The 17,674-nt window shown below is 41.3% G+C and overlaps 1 protein-coding gene and 5 non-coding genes across 6 annotated transcripts in view; all 6 read right to left on the bottom strand.

The window, feature by feature from the left end:
* Nucleotides 1-17,674, bottom strand: part of svep1 (sushi, von Willebrand factor type A, EGF and pentraxin domain containing 1) — a 99,700-nt gene that overhangs the window by 16,179 nt on the left and 65,847 nt on the right. Inside the window, exons 11-35 of the mRNA XM_062445111.1 lie at nt 16,877-17,008; nt 16,481-16,672; nt 16,248-16,369; nt 15,969-16,074; nt 15,646-15,858; nt 12,281-12,514; nt 12,029-12,190; nt 11,653-11,814; nt 11,042-11,203; nt 10,015-10,103; nt 9,639-9,735; nt 8,769-8,882; nt 7,978-8,091; nt 7,412-7,613; nt 7,059-7,216; nt 6,473-6,671; nt 6,199-6,374; nt 5,912-6,036; nt 5,605-5,734; nt 5,262-5,432; nt 4,705-4,878; nt 4,466-4,585; nt 4,177-4,353; nt 939-1,023; nt 620-811 (exon numbers count right to left, since the gene is read on the bottom strand). Of these exons, the coding sequence (XP_062301095.1) occupies nt 620-811; nt 939-1,023; nt 4,177-4,353; nt 4,466-4,585; nt 4,705-4,878; nt 5,262-5,432; nt 5,605-5,734; nt 5,912-6,036; nt 6,199-6,374; nt 6,473-6,671; nt 7,059-7,216; nt 7,412-7,613; nt 7,978-8,091; nt 8,769-8,882; nt 9,639-9,735; nt 10,015-10,103; nt 11,042-11,203; nt 11,653-11,814; nt 12,029-12,190; nt 12,281-12,514; nt 15,646-15,858; nt 15,969-16,074; nt 16,248-16,369; nt 16,481-16,672; nt 16,877-17,008 (3,808 nt within the window). The remainder of the gene's footprint in view (nt 1-619; nt 812-938; nt 1,024-4,176; nt 4,354-4,465; nt 4,586-4,704; nt 4,879-5,261; nt 5,433-5,604; nt 5,735-5,911; nt 6,037-6,198; nt 6,375-6,472; nt 6,672-7,058; nt 7,217-7,411; nt 7,614-7,977; nt 8,092-8,768; nt 8,883-9,638; nt 9,736-10,014; nt 10,104-11,041; nt 11,204-11,652; nt 11,815-12,028; nt 12,191-12,280; nt 12,515-15,645; nt 15,859-15,968; nt 16,075-16,247; nt 16,370-16,480; nt 16,673-16,876; nt 17,009-17,674) is intronic.
* trnan-guu (transfer RNA asparagine (anticodon GUU)) lies at nt 12,774-12,847 on the bottom strand. The gene has a single exon. It is a non-coding gene; the product is annotated as a tRNA-Asn (tRNA).
* trnan-guu (transfer RNA asparagine (anticodon GUU)) lies at nt 13,360-13,433 on the bottom strand. Its single transcript has one exon. It is a non-coding gene; the product is annotated as a tRNA-Asn (tRNA).
* On the bottom strand, nt 14,194-14,267 carry trnan-guu (transfer RNA asparagine (anticodon GUU)). Its single transcript has one exon. It is a non-coding gene; the product is annotated as a tRNA-Asn (tRNA).
* Nucleotides 14,707-14,780, bottom strand: trnan-guu (transfer RNA asparagine (anticodon GUU)). Its single transcript has one exon. It is a non-coding gene; the product is annotated as a tRNA-Asn (tRNA).
* Nucleotides 15,243-15,316, bottom strand: trnan-guu (transfer RNA asparagine (anticodon GUU)). The gene has a single exon. It is a non-coding gene; the product is annotated as a tRNA-Asn (tRNA).

The raw sequence follows: 17,674 nt of genomic DNA on the forward strand, positions 1-17,674 counted from the left end.
ACATAAATCACAACTGATGACAGCATATAAAGTCATACAGAGTTCATATTGTCACTGGATATTGCAACCACATTTGTGCAAACAAAGCCAGAGTCTAAGAACTTGTGTTTGGTGCACTTGTAATAAACTTAAGATAAGATTAACTTAAATGTCCTGAGGGAAATTTCAAGTCAAGAAATACATGATAATACAAAAATATATACATTGCAAAAATTGGTGCAAACGAAAAAAAATACATGGCATTAAATAAACAACAAGACAATGCAGTGGTGCACAATGCAAAACAAGAGTGTTGCACCCAGCTGCAATCACACAATGCATTAATGATCAATAAATACAAATACAAAACAACGCAGTGGTGCATTCATGTTTAGTAGAGTGATGCTCCAAATATAGTTGACATTTTGATGGATTGTTGCAGTTACATGTAATTTGGTTTTGATTTATTTTGTTTCATATAACACATTGTGGCAATTGTATTCCTAATTCAGCTTTGTGTCATCTTTATTCTATTCAGCAGCCTCAAAACACATCAAAGCAATTAAAGCTATAGATTCGTTTAGCATCACATGAACAAAAATTATAGACGACAGTGTAGTTGACTGTAATTGATCCATACCTGTATCCCTCATTGCAGGTATACATGACAGTGGATAGGTACGTCTCTGTGTGGAGGATGTATTTGGCATTCCCGACAGTTGGAGGCCCCCCGCAGGTCACTGGGTGGCAGACAGGCGGCGTCCCGCTCCACCTCAGACTAGAGAGACACTGGAACTCGTAGGGGATTTGAGGCAGGAAGCCCTTCATACAGCTGAAAACAAGGTGAGATGCACATGTTAACAAGAATCTCCAAGCTTGTGATGTTCTCTGTTGATACTTGTGTAATATTTTCTACTGTCATCATTACAACGTGGTGTTATAAGGGATGCAAATGATACCTGAAAGTCACCTTGCTTCCATAGGTGAAGTTGCTTCCCTTCATGTCGGAGTTCTCTGGAACAGTTGGCGTCAGGCAGGAGAGGGCTGCAATGCAACATCAAGTAGACAGTAAATAACTTATATTTTCTATCATTTTAATAATCTACTGAAACCTAAAAAATTTGAGCAGCACATTTCAGTCAGGAGAGAGGGTTACTCATATCATTAAAATGTTATTGGTGAATTGTAGATTACATTTTGGCTTAGATTCATCTCTGGGATTAATGCCCTGTTACATTTTACACTGACAGCATAATAGAGGCAAGCAGGAAAGTAAAGTCTATTGGATAGAAGCCAAGAGGTATGACTAAGAAGCATTTTTCCTTATCAAATCTTTCACTCCTCATCCATTGTGTATAAAGCTTCTTCAATGGCAGACCATAAACAGCAAGACTAGACCTCATCAACCATCATGACTAATATCAAAACATTCAGGACCTGACCCTGAGCACCTTTCTCCTTCACATCAGTGACTCAACGAACATATTTGCTGAACAGCTGTACTTTCACTCCTTAATTACAAAGAAAGAGGGAACTTTTCCACCTCACACAGTGACTGAACTGACTTTGGGTCTACAGAAAACTCGGATCTGCAGCCATGTGTTAATCATTAAGTGTATTGGTAAAATACCCTTTTGTTTTGTAATAAGCTCTGGCTTCAGCCTACGCCATTTCCTGTTATTGGTGCAATCTGCTGTTTAGTTATTATTATCATTATTCTGTTTTAACTTAAAGACTAAAATGTCAGCATCAGCTAAAAAACGAGCCTAAGTGCTCTCTCTATGTTATTTAGTTTACCAAATTACACAAATATTGGTTTAAATAAATATCAGATGGCATAAAGAGTCGTATCGTTTCACTTTCATTATGAGGAACCATCATGAGTTGAACATAACAAATGATCACAGTTGCAGACGCTGAGTAAGTCAGTTCCCTTTCTGCTTTGTAAAATAATGTGTGGCTTAGAGCCAAGATGGAGGTGCCAACAGAGCAACAGAGGTCTGGCCCATGTGTAGTGCAGTCCCAATGCATAATGTTTGTGGAAAATGTACACATGTATTTTCTGTCTGAATATGTCAGAGATATTCACTTTTGTGTGTAGCCTCCATCACTGCCGTAAGGAATCTGGGAGTCACCTTTAATGAGGCAGGATTCGTTCTTCAGCAATTAAATTTCAAAGACTGCCTTTTTTTTCACCAACAGGCACATCCTGCCTCAAAATGATTAAGATTCCTCCCTGGAGTTTTTGTACTTTCTCGCTTCAAAGGTTTCTGTGGATCAGGGTTGTGGACTCCCTAATTGTGGATCGCAGGCTTCCATGGACCTGCTTGACAACCACGCCTGCCTTATTATTATTGTTGTTGCTCTATTTCTCTGTGTGTGTCTCTCTCTCCCCCTCCCTCTTTCTCTCTCACCTCATCCAGTCAAGGCAGATGCTTCACAGCACCTGGGAGCCATCCTTGATCAGGGAGGATGTGTCCCTGAATTCCCACATAAAACAAGTTTCAAGGACTACCTTTTTTTCACAAACAGACACATCCTGTTTAAAAAGATGCAGAAAAACTTGCCCATGAATTTGTTACTTGTATGCTCGGTTATAGAAAAATAGATCATATTTCCCTTATTTTAGCTTCGCTGCACTGGCTTCCCATAAAAGCCAGAATCAAATTTAAAATGCTTCCCTCACCTACAAAGATCTTAATGGTCAGGCTGCATCATACCTAAAAGAGCTCATAGTACTCTATTACCCCACTACAACACTGTTCCCCCAGAATGCAGGCCTACTTGTGGTTCTTACACTCTCTAAAAGTAGACTGGGAGGCAGAGCTTTAAGCTATCAGGCTCCTCTCCTTTGAAACCATCTTCCAGTTTAGGTCAGGGGGCATTGGGGACACCGTCACTACATTTAAGAGTAGACTTAAACCTTTTCTTTTTTTTAAAAACGCTTATAATAAGGGTCCCTCTTTTGTGGTTTTGTGCTACATAAATAAAATTGAAAATACAAGATCTGTGTGTGCTTTTGTTTTTTTTATTTTTACGGCCTCTAAGAATAAAACTGTTGTGTAACAGGACATAGAAGAAAACACGTATACTACTTTTGTGTACTTTTGTGGTTACAGTGGGAAAGATTTGACTAGATATCAACCATGACTGACAGACACAAACGTGGGAAACAGATTGCAAAAACCAATGTTGACGTGACCTCTGGCCCTGTCACATGGTCTCTACACCACAATAATACGTTCTTCACCTGCAGCTGCAGAATGAAAAGTAATTAAAAGTCAAACAGTGATGATGCACACATGATGCTGACAGACATTTGCATCAAGTAGTGTGTCTTACACATTTCACAGCAATGCTAACTTTGCCTTTTGATTTATATTCCACACATGTAAAGATAAGACAGCATTAATCTTATATATCTTTCTTGTTGTCATCAAATCTCATGAAGCTCTAAAACCAGCCATGCATTATTGCATCTCTTTTAAAACTTCCTGACCTCAGTATCCTGTTTGTTGCACTCTGTGGTTTCATTTTTAGAGGCTCAGTATTTTCTTGGACTGTTGACTGCAATACTGAACTACTGTTTTGGACAACAATGGAGGTCTGTGGCACAGATGAATAAAATAAATCAGAGGGAATACCTTTTGGTAGGATCAATTCAGTGCTCGTTTGGGGTTTTTTTTATTTCAAGTCCCTGCACTCTGGATAGATTTTCTTTCAATGTTTCAAAGAAGCACAATGCTCCTCTCTTGTGGTAGAAGCTTATGGAAGTAAAATTGTCAAACAGGAGGCTGAACAACCATTTAGTTTTTTTCTTTAAATTTCTATTTTGTGTCTTAGTTATGTTTTAATATTTACTTACAGTCTTATAAAGTAATTAATCTGATACAGTACAAACCAATACCTAATAGAAATATACACTATATATAGAATCAAATCTAAACTACTTATACTAAATTGGGCACATCATCACTGCTACTTATTATCGTACTTGAGATGAATGCAACTTACAGTAAATCTGGTGAAAATCAGTTTTTAACTTTAACAGGATCACATGCTGACATTTAGTTGACTTCAGTGGCTTTAGAGGCTTCAATGATTTTTTTCCAACAGGAAAGAGTCACATATTAAACAATACACAAACAATATGACCGATAATGCTTCACTGAGATGGCATGACAAACTACCCCTTACCTCTGCAGTAAGGGACAACATCATCCCAGCTTCCCGTCTCCAGACAGCGGAGACGAGCCGAGCCGATCAGCTCGTAGCCGCTCTCGCAACCAAAGACAACCTCGCCGCCCATCAGGAAGTTGCTGCCTTCTCTGTGGCCGAACTCAGGAGCCCCGGGGTTCTGACACTTCACTGGTTCTGGTGGTTCAGTCATATTTTAATCAGTATTTGTTATTTTTTCTGGTAATACTAATTAAAAGGACAGCAAAATATTTCTATCTACATTAAAATCCTCACGTGAAGTATTTACCTGTGCAGTTCTTGCCGTCTCCACTGTATGGATGGACACAGGTGCAGGTGTAGGAGCCATCTGTGTTGTAACAGCTGGCGTGATCATCACAGTCTGATCCCAGAGCACACTCATCCACATCTGAACACATCCACAGAATAATATATTGTGTTACTTGTCCCAGTCAGGATTTACATTTTCCATATATTACTGATATAAAATGTAGCTTATGCCTTTAGATATATTATGTAATGAAGTACCGAGACAGGCTGGTGGATTTCCTCCCCACTTGCCGCTGTTGGTGCAGTGCAGTTTGGCGTCTCCCAGCAGGTAAAAGCCGGCATTACACTGATAGTCCACAGTGCCGCCAGCGTGGAAGTCTGTCCCCTGAAACACGCCGTTCTCCAGAGGACGAGGAGGCCCGCAGGACACCCCTGTGACACACACAGGACACAGAGTAATGTTATTGAAGATCTGTGTTATTCACTGAGTCCAGCAAATGTGCAGCACAGCAGAAACATGTATGCAGCTGCTGCAGGTGGAAAATATGGTGAATATAATGTATGAATGTTAAAATGTTAAAGTTAGTCTTTGTAAGTGAGCATGAAACACAAACATGAACAACGTTTTAACGTTCTTTCACATCACCACAGACTGACAAACACATTTAGTTCAGAACAAATTTATTTAATTAAACATAAATGCCACACGCTGTTAAATTGTCAAGAGTGAAACACAAACACAACATGGGGACATGCAGTATGTCAGTGACTTATTTGCAATGCAAATCAGACAACAGTTCCGGTCTGTGTCTCACGTTCACAGCTGGGCAGAGGGTGGCTCCATTCTCCTTTATTTTGACACTGCAGCACCGGCTCCCCCAGCAGGTAGAACCCGGGATCACAGGACAGCTGGACCTGAGCTCCGGGGCTCACCTCCACCGAGGAGACATGCAGGTGGGACACGGCATTCTCCAGCTTGGGGCAGTCTAGTAAGAACACACAGAGTCACTGAGGTTTTACTAAAATGCAACAAGACAGGTCTAAACTTGAGTTTGAAAGATTAAGACCTGCATAAATCTAAATATCCTCCTCATGAATACAAAGTTAAACAAGTTTACTCCATAATATTCAACGCCAACATCTATGAAGGACCCTTACCAGCACAGAAAATGCTGCTGCGGTTTACTTTAACTCGGCCCACCACCCCACTGAGGAAGTCTGGCCAGGCCAGGACGTTTCCTCTGTGGGTGACATGAGAGGCTGGACAGTTGCTCGCCAGGACCTTGATCTACAACAAAACATACAGATGACCAGAGGAGGTGAAATTCAGTTGGTAAATCACCTTAAAAATTACATTTACATAATTCCTCTTTTATTTCTTGGCAAAATATTAAATTAAATGAAGTCTGACTCTGTATGTCATATATTAAAAGTAATAATGCAGTGGAGGATTTCCCATATTTACCTGCTCCTGCGTGAGAACACGATCCCAAATGTTGAGCTGGCTGATGGAGCCAACAAAGGATTCGACAGGGTTGAAGCCCTCGCCCCTCTGGTCTTGGTCCTGTCCTAATACCAGTGCCCCTCCACCTATAGGACGCAGGTAAAAGCTCAAAGGTTAACCACTACTCACTGAGAAAGTATTCTCCTTCTCTACTTGAATACTGTGTTATATGAGAATTTTATCTATTTCTAAGTTCATTATTGTTGCCTGTTGACAGAAAAGTGACAAAGCCGAGGATAGCACTACACCTGGGATAGTGGTGCCGACTGACAGGCCTTTGCCTCCGTCTGAGGGCTTCCCATTGATGTAGATTCTCCAGTCTCCATCCCAGCTCCTCCAGGACACACCGATGTGGTACCAGTGACCCGTGTTCACAGCAGGGCAGTCAGTGATGCGCTCCTTACCGTTCACGTACAGCACCCACCTGTAGGGACGAGGGTGGACACCAGGAAGAAGAAAAAAACGGTCAAAGACGGTTTTATGTGTGTGTGTTTATATTCTGTTAACTCTTTGTACACTGACCCGTTATAGTCTATGAGAAGGAAAGCGTTGTCGCTGCCCTCCACAGCGTATGAGACAGGTGTGCCATAATTGGTGGTGTCCCATGACCTCATCCAGAAGGTGCAGGTGATCTCTGTCAGTGATGGCATCACTCCATCCATCATTACGTAACCATGGATACCGGACACCTCAAAGTCCAGGTTGAAGGAAGATGACATCTCTGAAAGGACAAATCAGAGAAATATATAATTTATTCTTTATTACTTCTGATTTTTAACTTGATCTTTACAACTTTATCTTCTTTTTGTTGACTGTTCTTGTCTTTTTTTCAGGTGTTTAGGTGATGCTGCAATGCACTTTTACATAAAATCATATCATAGTCATAAAATATACTGGAAAAACAAAACAACACAAAATAAAAGCAAAAAAAATAGCAAATCACCAACCAGATAAATGCTCATAAAAAACAAATAACTCGTTACCAGCTTTGCTCAAATGAAAACAACCCCTGAGGTGAAACTAACAGTATGAAATTAACATCAGCAATCTTTGTCACTCTCTTCTTCCTCTACAGTTGCCATGGTGATGCGTCTCTGTCCTATAGTACCTGTCTCACACCTGGTTCCGTTGAACCCAGGGAGGCAGCGGCAGGTGTAGGACCCCAGACCGTCCATACAGCTGGCCCCGTTCACACAGGGGTTGGGGTCGCACTCATCCACATCCACCTCACAGAGCCGGCCCCGGTAGCCCTCGACACACTGGCACCTGGCACAGAGACGCATTATTTATTTATTTATACAATACAATACAGCGGTGTCATGTTATAAAGCACACAACATGAGGAGATAGGTGAATATTCATGTCTTTTCTGCATCTGTTAGAAATGAGTCTTGTATGAAGATGACTGATGGGATGTCTCAAATATAAAAAGTTGCTTCTTCCCACATGAATCTTTATTACCTGAAGTTGTTAATAGCGTCCAGGCACGAGCCTCCGTTCAGACAGGGGGCGCTGTAACATTCATCGACGTTGACCTCACAGCGATCCCCTGAGAAGCCAACAACACAATTACAAGTGTAACCGCCCATCTGGTCCTCACACACACCTCCGTTCAGACACGGGTCAGATAGACATTCATTGATCTCCAGTTCACATCTGGATCCTGCAGAAACGTGAAGAAGACAGATATGTACAAGACATGTGAGTGTACAGTTCTCACGTTCTACTAGAAAGAAGACAGACAGCAACAAAGCACGAAATGCCAGCTTTTTTTAATTCTTTTTTATAAACTGTGTTTTGATTATTTGCACCTGGTATAGTTACAAGTATATATGCACTGTATATGCATGTGCAGTAATAGTAGATAAAGGATGACACAAGCAGTTCTGCAGACTTCAGTCCAACATGAATAATTATCAGAAGTTACATAATACACTAAAACTGTTGGCCTAACTGTCTGATGAGGAGATCAAATGTCACATCGATGTCTGATGCAATGACAATGTAACGCAGTCCTGTTATCTAACCTGTGAAGCCGCCAGCGCAACTGCAGGTGAACTTATTGACCTCGTCCACACATACGCCTTCATTCAGACAGGGGGAGGAGATACACTCGTTCACCTCCGCCTCGCACAGAGAGCCTGAGACAAATGAGACAAAAAGTAAAGAGTTGAACAGAGATAGATGATAAGCACAAAGATTTGTTTATTAAGTGCATTTTAATCAACACACTGTACTTGTATGGATCATTAAATGTTGTTAAATGTGATTACTGACGTGTCGCACGAGGCGGACATATTTGTCTTGGCTTAAAGATGACAACTGTATGTAACCTTTAAATCATTTCATCTGAAACTATTGTTTTTCCAGTCTTTTATTTGTACTTGGTTTCATATTTTGAGGATTTTGGCTGTTGTTAAATATCACTGCTATGATGGGGAAAGTTTGTTTTTGTTCCAATGAAATGGCCACATTATCTTTTATGGGTTTAGACACTCTGGAAATACAAAAAGAGCCCCAACTGCTAACTGTGGCTGTTCTTTTTTGCACATCAAAGTTTGGTTTTCACCTGACACAGCAAATACAAGTTGATAATGGCAAGGAAACCTGTTGGATTATTCAATGAATATAAAATAATGCTGGCCTTTATACCTACATGAAATGTGGCCTGTAAGTCAACTGTTTTTCCAAATCTTCCAAGATCTGGAAACAATCATGCTGATTTTCCATTATTTCATACTGTTCTTCTCCCTTTTTTATACTTCGGGCCATTGTGTGAAACAAAAACTAAGCCTTTAGTTCCTAATTGCTCCCTTACCTAAAAATCCAGGCTTGCATTGACACTCAAAGTCTCCCATGCCGTCCTTACACAGGCCTCCATTCTGGCACGGAGTAGAGTCACATTCGTCTATGTCGATTTCACACTTGGCACCTGAGGGGGAAATATCAGACGTTGCATGAAGTACCCGTTATAACATACAACACAACAGTGGCTGAGATAAATGTCCTCTGGCATCAAGGCAAACATGAGAGAAAGCTGATGACAGGGAACATGGTGTCAAGAATAAAATGTGAATATACTGTAAACATCTGGAAAGTGAATGATGCCGATCACTGGGTTTAGGTGAACTCAGTGTCAATCAAAAAAACCATAAAGTGGATTTATTTAAATCTGAAACACTGAAACATTGTGATATGTCTGGCTGCTTGATGCTAGTGTGAGACAGCCTGTCAAAGTGCTTTAAACTGTTCATTCAGATATCCGTTTGTTTCTATTCGTTTTGATTTATTTCTTCTTCTGCATAAAAACTAAATTAACTGATATAACATCTTTCTAGAGAGAGGGTAACATGAGTTAATAAAAACAGACCAAAAGACAAACAAAAAAGCAAATAATGTGATTAAGACTTGACATTATATTCACAGCTGAGAGGCAAATCAAAAGTAGCTTTGAATCTGACATTTTATAGGCTGAGAGCAGCTCTTGCAGTGTTAAGCTGCACATGTGACACAGTGCCAAACAATTAAACTTTAGGAAATTATCTATAATAGCAGATAAGCAGTCAATCAGGACATCTGGGTAACATTAATGTCTATCAATCATCATCTTTGTTTTACCGACTGATGAAAAATGATCTTCACAACACAGCATTTATATGATCAGCTGAAGCTCTGACTTGTGCTTTACCTGTGAAACCAGGCATGCAGGTGCAGACGTATCCCGCCCCGACCTCCTCACACGTTCCTTTATTTTGGCAGGGATTCAGGAAGCACTCATGGAAAACCTGCGGAAACAGCCGATCGGATCATAGCGTCATCTACAGACAATGCAGCATCGCACAAAAACACTCCCTCGCACTTTGTCTACTTTCAGTAAAACCCTGTCTGCACATGCTGTATATTTCATTTCAAATATAAATGTTACAGTTATTAATGTCATAATTTAATTGTCTGTCCCTGAAGTAGTACATTTGTTTCTTGGTTGTTTTTTTCACATATACTGTATATATATATATATATATATGACAGATGTGCTCCATATTGGATTTTGAGCTTTGACTAACCTGACTGCTGGCTTGGTAGTCCTCACTGACCTCAACCTCTGGAGCTGCCGTTACACTCTCCTCTTTAGGAAGAAAACTGGAGCCAAAACCTGAGAATGACACCCAGAAAAAAAGACAGACAATATGAGGCAAGTCGGAAAAACACAGCAATGGTCTTTCCCCTTGCTACCAGACTGGCAGACAGTTGTGATCCAGCTGAACAAAAGTCTGTATTCTTATTTAAATCTGGCAGCGTCTCTTAACCACTGTTCATTCCCACACTTCAGCCATGCAGTGTTATTCATTTCCATTCTGCAGCAGCGTAATAAAAGTCATATTATTTCCATTTCCCCCGTGATCCCGTGCAATTCTCCCTTTTCCAATTGGACTAAGCTGTCACAACACAGATCAGACGCCGCACAACTGGAGCGATGGCAGAAAGTTTTGAGACTCTAGAAAAGCTGTCACACAGACACAGAGCAGCGGACACAAAACGGCGACATATATTTTACTGCTGACTTGAGCTGGCGAGACCTCCAGAAATTTAACATAAGTCATTCACATGACAGCTCAACATAGCACAAAAGTGTTAAAAATAGAACTCTGGTGTGTGAAAGTCACTATTTTGCCAGATTATGCATCTGCAGTAGGAGGGAAAGAGTTAGAGTACAGCTTTTGTTTTCAATGTACTAAGAGTATTATCACAGTAACTACGACATTGACATACAACCACATGCTTAAAAAAAAGCCATTCCAGCTTTGTGAATAGACAACAAACCCTTTATAAACACTGTACTGTTAAATGTGTTCCATGTCACTCTTATTGTGTTGGCTTTACAATGATTGGAGGGTCTCCACAATGGGCTCCTGACACCACCATGAGGACCTTAAGGGTGGTATTAAAAGCCCCAAAGAATGTAAAAAATCATCTGCACTTCATAGTTTCTGTCATAGGACGAAAAAGATTATGAAATGAAGCGTCTGTGTGTGTATTTGTATTGGTTAGACTTGGAAAACATGTGTGGTCTCTTCAACTTTGGACACTTACTGGAGCAGTGCTGGATGGTGGTTGCCCCGGTAACCGTGGTGGTTCCATAGAAGGGGCAAGAGAGGCAGTAGGAGCGGCCGTGTTCAGGCTGGTAGTAATCTCTAGGGCAAGGGTAACAAGGAACCAGACCGGTGCGAGAGAAATGGCCCGCCGAGCAAGGGACTATAGAGGAGAGGAGAGGAGAGGAGAGGAGAGGGGAACCAGAAAAGGGGGGGGGGATACAGAGGAATATGAATGAGCAGGCTAAGCTCATGAATCACCTCAAAATGTTTAAAAATTGGCATTTGTTGGTTGGAAAATCCAACATCTGGGAGCTCCAAGTCCAAGTTTAAAGGTTACAAAGTATTTTTATATCTTAACTCGGAAACTCAGGTAGCAAATGGGTCTCAGTTTCCAGATTCATCATCCAACTTTTAAGGGCAATCATATGACATTTCCAAAGAGGAATTTGCCCGTTCTGATATATTTGCTCATGAAGGCACAATAATCACAGACTAGTTACCTAGCTGCTTTATGGGTAATCTGACAGTGATAAATGCTTTTTAAAATGTACAATTAGCAGGTCGATAGGACATTAAGGGTGTGTACTCTACACTGTCAAACTGTATCACCTCCACACTCCGTCTCATCCACAGCTCCTCTGGTGACGGTAGAAGTCTCGTCGGGGCAGACCAGACAGTCCCTGGCGCCGAAACCAGACTGGAAGTGACCCAGTGGGCATGACTCGCATATCTCCAACCCATTCAGAGAGTGACTACCAGGCTTACACTGCCCTGCAAACACATGAGGTAACGACGTCATGAGGAATATTCAGAAACAGGAAGTGAAAAAAATACAGTTCTACAATTAACATAAGTTGCATTTAGTGTTCATTTCTTAAGCATCATTTGCAAATAATCTATATTTAGGTAATCCTGCTTGTGGCAACCAGTAACTGAGAGGCAGAGCATTCTAATTTATTATCAAAATGTAGAATATGCATCATACCTTTGCACTCAGCCACGCTGCGGGAGTGCAGGTAGGCCGTGGAGGTTTCCTCGGGGCAGGATTTACACTCCAGCTGACCCTCCTGGTCCTGGTAGGAGCCCAGCCAGCAGCTCTCACACTCATTATATTCCAGAGAGAAGTACGTTCCCACCGGACATTGGACTGCGAGAGTGCACATGATTAGTGAACATAAAACTATTAGAGCATTGATCTTCTTAACTTCCTATTTTCAGACAAGCCCGTCCCACTCACCACACATTCTGCCTTTGAGCACAGAGCCCGGCCTGCAGTACAGAGAGGCCCTCTTGCCTTCCAGTGATTTAGGATCGGCTAAAATCATCTCCGAGGACACGTGGAAACTGGACAGCGGCTGCTTGGCCAGCGTTCGCTTCAGACGATTGGTCAGCTGCTCAAGGGTTCGCAGGAGCCTCCTCTGATTGGCCACTTCTATTGAGTCGTTCCTCGACAGGGGCAGAGGGATGCTTGCTGGGAGAATGGGCAAAGTTTAAAGGACTGATAACTAACAACAGATGGTATTAAATATAAAAACAGAGATATACACAATGAGGAATAGATAATGTGGTCATAATGCAAACAATATGCTTATTAGTATTATCTGCCTGACTGAAAAACCTTAAACTAAGCTACAGCAAGACATGAAATGTAAGACTTTATTTAATAAAGTAATGGTTCTTTTTTTCAAACTACAGATTTTTTAAGTAGTGCTACAGAGTAAAAACATCCTCGTCCCTGGGTGGGCTTGAACCACCAACCTTTCGGTTAACAGCCGAACGCGCTAACCAATTGCGCCACAGAGACTCCTATTGTGCTTTGATAGGGGTGTGGCCTCTATTTTGAATCCCCGCCCACATTTATTACCATTTTCTTCTAGGAGGGAAATATGGAATGAAATTTGAACTATGGTATACTAAAAAACCTTTGTATTTTAACCATCAACCTTTGAGTCAAGAAGTAACACAAGAAGTAACACAACTGTTGATTGTATTCATTCTACCACCCTTAAGCTAAAGGTTGCTTTATATTCTTAATACGAAGCATTACAACAGTCTGCTATGCAAGCACAAATAACTACATCCCTGGGTGGGTTCAAACCACCAACCTTTCATCTAGCTGCAACTGCTATGCCATAGAGAGAGATATGCTCAGCAGATGAGTTAGTATGGTTTATATGTAAGGAAGACGTTCTCTTTAACGACATGCGATGTATTTTAACCATCAAGCTCTAAGTGAACAACATCCCAGTACACTGTCATACTGAAGCTCAAGCTTTCTCACACTTAACATCTTAGCTATTGTTGTGAAAATGTCCACGTCCCTGGGTGGGCTTGAACCACCAACCTTTCGGTTAACAGCCGAACGCGCTAACCAATTGCGCCACAGAGACTCCTGTCCTTTTTTCCTGAATGGGTGGGAAATATGGAAGGAATTTGAACCACAGCATACTAAAGGAAAACCATTTAAAATAATGTATTTATATTACACCACACTGAAGTTACAGCTTTCTTTATTCTTACTACAATGAATAACCAACAACCCTGGATGGGCTTGAACCACCAACCTTTCACCACAGATACTCCTGTGCCTAGGTGTTGAGGTGTGGCCTCTTTTTTTTTTTTTATTCAGCAACTACCAGCCATACTATGAGGGGCCGTTAGGGACATAATTCAGAATTACCATTCGCACACACATACTTTTCCTCTCACATACACATATGAAACCAAAAATACTCACATACCACACTGAAATTCACACACACATACAAGTGAAATGCTTTCACACACACTACTGAAACGCTCTCATAATATTGTGAAATATAACAATTCTGTAGTGAATATGACAATTATAGTTGAAAAGGAAGGCTTTCCTGTTGTGAAAGAAACAGGAAGAATTTGTACTATGATGTGCATGTGCTCATGATGAATTTGAAATACTTAACCCTCCTGTTGTCCTCAGGTCATTTTTGACCTAGGATGACAACAGGCATTAACTCAAAAATGAGGTATAGTTTCATTTAAATGAGGTCTGTTGACCATCATTTCCAAAAATATGTGTGAAACCTTTGGTAATAAGTTAGAATGAAGTTGGCTAAAAAGGTCTTACACAGAATTGGGTGATAATTTCAGTTAACAAGTACAAAATGTCCACGTCCCTGGGTGGGCTTGAACCACCAACCTTTCGGTTAACAGCCGAACGCGCTAACCAATTGCGCCACAGAGACTGCACTGTCTTACTTCTGAGGAGTGTGTGCTCTCTTTTTAATCCCTGCCCACCTATAGTACCATTTTGTCTAGTAAGGAAATATAGAAGGAATTTCAACCACAGCAAACTGAAGGAAAAGAGCTTTCAGTACATGCTATTTAATTTGAACATCAACCTTTCAGTCAAAATTCTTATGCACTGATAATTTGGTACAGAAGAAGTATAGCAACAATCAATTTCACTCATTCTGCTGTAGTGCAGTTAGAAGTTTCTTTATTCTTACAACTACATCTCTGGGTGGGTTCCAACCAACAACCTCAACGTTCCAACTGCTACGCTATAGAGAGAGATGTGCTCAGCAGATGAGTTGGTATGGTTTATATGTAAGTCCTATTGAAGTTCAAGTTGTGTCACATTTAAGATCTCAGATAATGTTGTCAGTTAATTGAAAATGTCCTCGTCCCTGGGTGGGCTTGAACCACCAACCTTTCGGTTAACAGCCGAACGCGCTAACCAATTGCGCCACAGAGACTCCAGTCCTTCATTCCTGAATGGGTGGGTAAAGATCTTTCCGTACATGCTATGTATTTTTAGCATCAGCCTTTCACTCAAAAATAAAATGCACTGATAATTTTGTATAGAAGAAGTACAGCAACAACCAATATCACTCATTCTGCCGTACTATAGTGACAGGTTTCTTTATACTTACTACGAGGCATTACAACACTGTATTATGTAAGCACAACTATGTCCCTGGGTGGAGTCAAACTGCCAACCTCCGATTTAACAACCCAACTCTCCAACCGCTTACACCACAGAGAGAGATCCACTTGGTTTATATGTAAGGAAGCCATTAGCTTTATGGACAAACAATGCATTTTAACCAACAAGCTGTCAGTTAACAAGATCCCAGGACACTGTCATATTGAAGCTCAAGCTTTCTCACACTTAACATCTTAGATAATGTTGTTGGTTGTTTAAGTGAAAAAGTCCACGTCCCTGGGTGGGCTTGAACCACCAACCTTTCGGTTAACAGCCGAACGCACTAACCAATTGCGCCACAGAGACTGCTATGCTGAAGAGTCTATTTTTAATCCCCAAGTACCAGCATTACCTTTCACTTCTACAAGGGTAATATGGCCAAAAGTTATGACACTTTGTTATGTAAGCACAACTGACTATGACCCTGGGTGGACTCAAACCACCAAGCTTTCATTAATCATCCAACGTGCTAACCTGTTGTGCCACAGAAACACCTCAGCATCCAGAAAGTTTGTCATGAAAGGGTAACTGTAACAACTCAAAACTCATCAGGGTAACATTTAGACATTTAGACCATGGTTGATTTTACTGTAAAGGTAATAAAAAACATATAAATCACATCACATTTATTCTACCTGTGATGTTGAAAAAGATCTGTATCTTTTGGTCTCTGGTGGGGCCTCTGACCCTTCGGTGCCTCTTGGTGCGTTGGGTGCGTTGTTGGCGTTGCATGCTGCTGCGTTGCTGCCGGCTGGTGAGCTGTCGGGTGCCCGGCACAAAGCCTGATTCAAAGTAGGAGTAGTCCTGGGAGCCCTGAGGACCCCAGCTGTTACCCCAACCTCCTGGTACTGGTGGAAATTAGACAGGAAGAGAGAGGAGTGATTATCAAATAAGACGCTTCACTCACAGTTAAAGTGTTGGTGTTTAGCGAGGGTGATTTTGTGCATGCAAATCATACCAATAGAAAATCCATTCTCATAGTCGTAGTTGTACTCGAGACAGTGACCTTGTGACAACACTTCCAGCTTACAGGTGACGTCATCACTGCTACAAATGTTAGGGAGCTGTGAAGTAGAAAAAAACAAGTGATATAACTTATAATGGAAGAATGTTGGAGAAAATGATTGGATCCCTACAACTTCTGTGTTTGTGTGTGTGTGTGTGTGTGTGTGTGTGTGTGTGTGTGTGTGTGTGTGTGTGTGTGTGTGTGTGTGTGTGTGTGTGTATAGCTCCTCACCATTCCTCCCAGTTTGGTGTTGAACTCCCCAGTAAATGACTTGACCAGGTCCACATCGTCACAACGTGAGGCTTTAAACAACATCTCAAAGGGCTTGAACCCATTGTTCGCGATGCGGTTCACTGGGAAAGACAAAATATAATTTTATACTGCACACAATATTATGTCCTTAAAATAGTCTAAAACTATGTATTAAGAATCCTAAAAATAACGTGTACTTGTGTTGTACTTACCTGAGCAGTCGGGTCTGTCTGCAGAGTAGGGCGGCTTCCACACGCCGTTGTAAGCGCAGAAGTAGCTGTTCACTGCCTCCTTATTGAAGCTGTAGCCCTCCTTACAGCGAAGAGTACAGTTAACCCCCTCCTCTTCTTCAACGCAGACAAACTCTCCGTTTACTGGGACGTACGGCTGGTCGCAGGTCGTCCCTGGACAAACACAAATATGACATCATTGTTGACATCAAAATGTTTGACATTATTTGAAGAATATGCAAATACCTTTTATAAATGATCTTTTTTTACATATTTGCCCAGTTTAAGTTATTTATATTTGCATAATTTAATGGGCTTAACACTCTTTATACACCGAGATCCAATAAATATTCATGATGATGTCTGTCAGTTCTGCACCTTGTACAGTGATGGTGAGGTTGCAGGTGCGGCTGTTTCCTGCAGCATCAGTTGCAGTGTACTGGACCAGAGTCTCTCCGACTGGGAACAGAGAGCCTGGAGCGTGGCTGCCGTTCACTGTGAGGCGACCACCTGAGAGAGACACATTACAAAAGTGTCGGTAATAGACATACAGTACATTTAACATTATTTATTCCACAAACCTATGTACAGTATATGATGAAATTATGTCTCATGTGTTTTAACTAACAGCAAGGCTTTGAAAGAATGTAAAGTGTTATTCTAGTTATCCAGCAGAGGGCAGTATTAGTCTTACTCCATTTTCCAGGACTAAATGACTCACTTTTAGTAAACCATACCAAGTTATGCTAAACAATGATATGTTGACATGGGAAATCTGCGCCTGGGCATCACATGGCAGCTCTGGGGACTGGAGTGGGAAAATTGCTACAATCTGGTTGACTTAAAAAAAAAAGAAACGTGAAGAGAGTGATGGATAGGGCTTTAGGTGAGGCAGCGGTGATGAGATGTGGTGTGTATGTGTGTGTGTGTGTGAGAGAGAGAGAGAGAGAGAGAGAGAGATCCTGTGGGTCTTGCCTGTACGCTGATTCACAGGTTCTGGACAAAAACTATTAAAAATATCTGAAGCAAGTGTCAGAGGCTGGAGTGAAAAAGAAAAACGAAAGTGGGAAAACTCGTTTCCGTCCACTTCATCTACAACACTTACAGTAGAAACGTCGTTCCAACAGGGCTGACACACGTCTGGCCTGCTGGAGTCTGGTGTCTCCCCTTATATAT

Source organism: Scomber scombrus, chromosome 23 (assembly GCF_963691925.1).
Source record: "Scomber scombrus chromosome 23, fScoSco1.1, whole genome shotgun sequence".
NCBI lineage: Eukaryota > Metazoa > Chordata > Actinopteri > Scombriformes > Scombridae > Scomber > Scomber scombrus.